At 45.6% G+C, this 6,229-nt stretch overlaps 1 protein-coding gene across 1 annotated transcript; it reads left to right on the top strand.

Annotated features, from left to right (window-relative positions):
* The first annotated feature begins 1,914 nt into the window (after nucleotides 1-1,914).
* LOC123427097 lies at nucleotides 1,915-5,683 on the top strand. Its single transcript, XM_045111053.1, has 8 exons — nucleotides 1,915-2,228; nucleotides 3,123-3,289; nucleotides 3,411-3,473; nucleotides 3,598-3,664; nucleotides 3,748-3,848; nucleotides 4,362-4,406; nucleotides 4,635-5,090; nucleotides 5,211-5,683. Exons 2-8 carry the CDS (start codon nucleotides 3,158-3,160, stop codon nucleotides 5,379-5,381), a joined length of 1,035 nt encoding a protein of 344 aa, XP_044966988.1. The 5' UTR covers nucleotides 1,915-2,228; nucleotides 3,123-3,157; the 3' UTR covers nucleotides 5,382-5,683.
* Nucleotides 5,684-6,229: the final 546 nt, after the last annotated feature.

The following is a 6,229-nucleotide window of genomic DNA, read 5'->3' as shown; positions in this document are numbered from 1 at the left end:
ATTCTAAGGCATGTTCCGACGTTGAATCGCAACCGAGAGAGTGGTCACTTCCTTCTATGGAAGGACTACTTTGACACAAGTAACCCGTTGTTCAAACATCAGAAATTCCGGCGTCGTTTCCGCATGACTAGGCTTGTTTTCAACCAGATTCGAGGGGGGTGGTCGGATACGATGACTACTTCGAGTGCAAAGAGGATGTCATTGGAAAGATTGGCTTCTCATCTTATCAGAAATGCACTGCAGCCATCCGGATGCTTGCTTATGGAGTACCCGGTGATCTTATCGATGAGTACGTCTGTATGAGTGAGTCTACGTGCCTAGAGTCGTTGTACAGATTCTGCAAGGCTGTGGTTGCAGTCTTTGGTCCTGAGTACTTGAGAGAGCCGACTGTTGCAGACACAACCTGCTTGTTGACGACCAATGCTAGTCGGGGCTTCCCAGGGATGCTTGGCAGCATAGACTGCATGCACTAGGAGTGGAAGAACTGCCCTGTCGCTTGGCAAGACCAGTATAAGGGTCACGTCAAGGCTTGCACTGTCATACTTGAGGTCGTGGCCTCTCAAGATCTCTGGATCTGACACTCTTTCTTTCGCATGGCCGGATCACATAATGATATCAACGTGCTTCAACGTTCGCCGGGGTTTGCAAGGCTTGCCGAAGGCAACAACCCGCCTGTCAATGTTAACATCAACAGTCACAACTACAACAAAGAATACTATCTAGCTGACGAAATCTATCCACAGTGGACCACTAGTGTGAAGACAATCTCCAACCCTGTCGGAGAGAAGAGGAAAAGATTTTCCCAAGAGCAAGAGAGTGCTAGGAAGGATGTCGAGCATGCCTTTGGTGTTGTGCAATCTCGATGAGGCATAGTTCGGTATCCTGCTAGAACTTGGAGCATCAAGAAGTTGTGGGAAGTGATGACTGCTTGTTTGATCATGCACAATATGATCGTAGAGGATGAGCACCCGGAACATTTCCACGATCAAGGGTTTGAGTTTCACGATGATAATGTGGTGCCTCAGCATGGCGGAGAAGCGGCATCGTTTGCAAAGTTCATCCAATTTCATCATGAAATACGTGATTTGAAAACTCATATTCAGTTGCAAGATGATTTGGTTGAGCATATGAGCAGCTCTATCTATCGGCCCTTGATGAGTAAGCTTAGCTATACCGCTTAGGTATCATGTTGGCAATCAATATGTGTATCTTGTAGACAAATTATTTTTTATTGGGCTTGTAAAACTTTGCTATATTTTATTTTTGGTTGTGAAACTATGTTATATCATTTGCTTTTAAAAAATATGCAAAATGTTTGTATTTGTTGAAAACCGACGGCGGCTAACCGGACATGCAAACAAATATGAGTCCACGCATTGGACGTGGTGTCAACCCAAATCATAAAGCGAACGAACATAAAGTCGACGGACGATCCAAACAGACGAAAAACGAACAAAATCGCCGTCCGTTTGGGTTTGTCCGGTTGGATTTGCTATTATTGCTGTTTTTTCCTTCATTCTCTGTCCTAAAATAACCGTTTCAACTTTATACTAGCTCTAGTACAAAATTATATTAAATTTAAGATAATTTATTTTGAGACGGATAAATACATTTTTAGAATCCTGTGAAGAAAGGAGGCATGAGATGCTGTACGATCACAGGCGAGCCACAGCAGTTGACCCGAGAGGCGCCGGTGGCCGGCCGGCTTTGCCAGATGCGGGCAGGAGAGGAAAAAAGGGCGACCACTTTTCCAAAAGCGAACCTCGGGCTTCACACCCCGAACCCGCACGGCGCGGCCGCGGTGTACGGTGTACCCTACCAGTCCACCACCATACTCCCAGGGGCAGCGCGGTAATTACGCCACCGCCGCGGAGAGAGAGAAAGAGAAAGGGAGGGGACTGACTAGTTCTTTTACTCTCGCCACGACTGTACACGAGCAGCCATGGCAGAAGCAGGGGCGAAGTTTCTCCCCCATCTGGCCGCCGGTCTCCGCCTATATATACCCAGCCCACACGCGCCTCCTTCCCTAGCCAGACCGAGCAGCTGCTCTTCTTCCTCCAGTCCAGACGTGGCGCTTTGACTTTTCGACCCCGGAACCCATCGAAGGCGCCTCCGTGGGAAAACCCCGGGACGATTCTTGGAGAAGAAACCGCGGATTCAGCGGCGGCGGAGGAGAGGCGCCTTGCCGTTACTGGGATTTTGCCCCCGCTCTGGCTCCGGTCGAGGAGGTAATCCCCGCTGCCCCCCCTTCGGTCGCTCCTCTTAGTTCAATTTGGTAGAGGACCCGTGGGGATTCCGTTGCTGTTCCTCTGTTGTTCGTCCCGCGGCGGCGTGATCCGACGGAAATTCGGTGAGATGTCGGTGCCTTTAGTGGGTTTCACTTTCGGGGATTTGGATGTTGGAGAGCTCTGTGCCCCCCTTCTTGGATGACGACCTCTCTGATGTGCGTTTTAGCCATAAACTAATTGTAGTTTGGGTTTTGCTATCGAAAGCATTTCTGCAGGTTGCGTCTGCGGTTCAGGGGTCTAGCATGTACTGGTAATCTTGCTGTCCCCGGAAGCTGAATCTGGATAGATTTAGTTCTGGTGCCGTAGTACAAAATCTCAATTCTGGACGAAGAAGTGGCTCAGAGGAGCTAGCGTGGGTCGCTGTTATTGATTTCGTACTTGCAGTCCATCCTTGTGGGCGGCTTCTTTTGTCCCGCCATGGTCCACACTAGGGTTTCATGAAGCTCGCAGATTTGCACAGGAAGTCAATTTCCAGATTTTTGCTACAAGCATGCACTGTTCTGTCCACACTGGGGCCACTTCTATGGATTTGGAAGTGACACACTTCAAACCTTTAGGATTTTATCTCTGAAGATAGGTGTGAATACTTGGTTGCAGAATAGAGAAAATTCCATTTTGTTGGTTTCCTATTCTCATTTGGGAGTAGGACTTGATGGTCCTTGGATAATTTGGAGCCCCAAAGATCTCGATCCATTTTAGTTAGTAGAAGATGGATGGGGCTTCTCTTTTGTTGTAAACAAAGAGTTATCATTTTTCACATGATTTTCGCTTTAATGTAGCCAACTATCAGTTCTTCTGTCAAGGCAAAACTTAATTTCAATATTTTCTCTACAGAACCTTATTAATTACTGAAGTTAACGGGTTGCGCAATGAAGGCACCATCGCTGCTTGTTCAGTGTTTCCCTGGCTTGCTTCCAAGCAAGGCCACTAGTTGTGTGCCGATTATATCAGAGAGGGATCTGCATCTACCATCACCAGCTGTTGAACTAATCCCTTCAAAGGTAATACCACTTGTTTGATCATTCATACATGAAACCCTGAATGGCTATATGATTTGTGTTTTACAGAGGGTCTTTTGAACTGTTGATTGGTAAAATAGAGTATGTCTTCAATCCTTTTCAGAGTGCTCATCCTTACAAATATGCTGGAGAGAAGGTCGATGTCCAAGGTCTTGATGTTTTCAAGGTGAATAGCTCATGCAAATTTCCTAATATTTTCACTGGCACTAAATTATGTGTCATTCTGCTAGTAATTGCCAAACATTTAAATTATTGATTCTAAATTCAATGCATGGCTTTTTTTGGTTCAGGGGAAGGTCAGTGTAGCAGATATGATAGCCTTTTCCCCTTCTGAAGTAGCATCATCAAAGCATGATGGTAAGTTGGCCACTACATATGCAATATTTCTTTCTTTATGAATGTATTTAAAATAGAAAACTTATTCGTCATTTTTTTTTCAGGGAGTCTCAAATATTGGGAGAGTTCCATCACTCTTGTGAATATTATTAAAAATGAGATCCGTGATGGGCAGCTAAGCTTCAGGGGCAAGCGAGTCCTAGAGGTAATTTCCCATTCTACAGATTTTGTCTAAATGGTGCTCTGTGCTTTCGTACTAGGTGTATGGTCCTGATTTTGCTTCCATAGAGGCAGAATGTGTGTCATGTAGTCTGGAATCCTGCATAAGACTAGTGTTAGGTTCTTAGGTTATTTCAACATTTCTAGGGTAATTTCCCATTCTACAGATTTTGTCTAAATGGTGCTCTGTGCTTTTGTACTAGGTGTATGGTCCTGATTTTGCTTCCATAGAAGCAGAATGTGTGTCATGTAGTCTGGAATCCTGCATAAGACTAGTGTTAGGTTCTTAGGTTATTTCAACATTTCTAGGGAAAAGTTATTTGGAGCTTGATATGTATGTACCCAAAGAAGCTGCTAAATTTGTTGTCGACTATGCCTACTGCACAAGCAGTCGTATATTTTCATATAGGACTTCACAATTCTGCCTTTAGACTCCCAGCATGTAGCCTTTTTTCTAATGCTTTCATGAGTCATTAATTTGTTTTGACAATTAATGCAGCTTGGATGTGGATCTGGCCTGGCTGGGATTTTCGCTTGCTTGAAGGTTTGTTCATCTCTCCACTGCTTATGGTGTTTATTTAAATTATTAAAATTTATTATCTTAATAATAAATTTACAGTTCTCTTCTACTACCTCTGTTTAATTTAAACTGCTAAAACGTCTTACATTTAGGAACAGAGGGAGTATTTTGGAAACTGCATGTTTTTACCTTTTTTGTCATATATCAACTGAAGTACCAATGTATTGATTTCTTGCTTAAATGCCACTACAGGGTGCATCTATAGTACACTTCCAAGACACAAATGCAGAAACCATAAGATGCAGAACAATGCCCAATGTGCTTGCGAATCTTGAGCAGGCTCGGGACAGGCAGAACAGACCATCAGAGAGCCCAGTTACACCATCTCGACAGCTGTTAGCTCCCGTTGTCCATTTCTATGCCGGGGAGTGGGATGAGCTCCCTACAATTCTCTCAGTTGTGCATCCACCTGCGCAACCTACAAACCTTAGCTTTTCTGAGGATGATTTTATGGATGGCTGCAGTAGCCATGACGGAAGCAGTATAGTTGGTCAGGACTCCCGGCGATCCAGGAAGCTTTCTGGCAGCCGTGCATGGGAGAGGGCCAGTGAGGCTGACCCAGCAGATGGAGGGTACGATGTAATTTTGATTTCTGAGATCCCTAATGCGGCGAACTCTCTGAGGAAGCTCTATGCCCTTATCACTAAGGTCAGTTCCTCTCATCATCGCCTTCTCATGTGTCATATGTTTCCTCGTGCATGTATAGCCGATGGAGCACAATACGATTTACTTATTCCAAGTATTTAACTGTGCATGTTACGCTTGCAGTGCCTACGCCCACCTTATGGAGTCCTGTATGTGGCTTCAAAGAAGAACTTGGTTGGTTCCAATGGCAGTGCAAGGCAGCTTAAAAGTTTGATGGATGAGGAAGGTGTTCTCGGTGGTCACTTCTTGACTGAGCTATCTGACCGGGAGATATGGAAGTTCTTTTTCAAGTGAACCAGTAAATGTTGAAACTGAAAAAGATGATCCTGGCCGTGGCCTCATATACAAAAGAAATTCATTTGTCTAATCGCAGCGCTGTACATACCGCGAAGCTTAGTTCCATTAATTCTTTGGTAATATAGGTTCAAGTATGCGCCTCAGTTGTTATAAACCTGCAAATGTGTTGGCATTTTAACCCTTTTGTAGATCTCCTATCTCGTAGTTGACTGTATTGAGCTCTTGCATACCGGATCTATGGTGCTGGCATAAAACAGCACGATATCAGCAATATGTACAAAATGGAAATGGTTACTGTACTTGCATGTCGATCTTACTTGAGATAATTGCAAGACAGTATCACACTTGGACATGTCGTGGCGGATAGGTACCACTAGTCAAAAGTTTTGCATGTCAGTATCACTTCATAGACTAATTGTTGTGAAACGGGCTGACAAGCATATAAACGCGTATTGACCACGTATCTGACAGACCTGGCCCACATGTCAGGCGATACGGTGGCGTACACGACCGTGGCGCGGACCGAACCGACTTGGTTGCTCGCTGTGTCTCGTTCGAGACCGTGGCGCGGACCGAACCGACTTGGTTGTTCGCTGTGTCTCTTTCGAACCGTGTCAAATTGGACGAACCCTAGCCTTGCTCTCCCCTCTCCCTCTCTGCGTGGCTATCCCGGCGGCGGCGGCGACTCCCGGCGGCGGTGACGTTGCGGGCGGGATGGAGACCTTCCTGGCCTCGGGCTAGATGACCGCGTAGGTCTGGTTGTGGACGACGGTGGCTCCAGTTCGTACCACTCCTCCGACGATGATGAGGATTTGGAGGAAGAGGTGGCGTTGTTCATGAAGGAC

The sequence above is a fragment of the Hordeum vulgare genome, chromosome 2H, assembly GCF_904849725.1.
Source record: "Hordeum vulgare subsp. vulgare chromosome 2H, MorexV3_pseudomolecules_assembly, whole genome shotgun sequence".
Classification (NCBI taxonomy): domain Eukaryota; kingdom Viridiplantae; phylum Streptophyta; class Magnoliopsida; order Poales; family Poaceae; genus Hordeum; species Hordeum vulgare.
The sequence above is the reverse complement of the archived record's forward strand: the minus strand, read 5'-3'. Positions and strand labels throughout refer to the sequence as shown.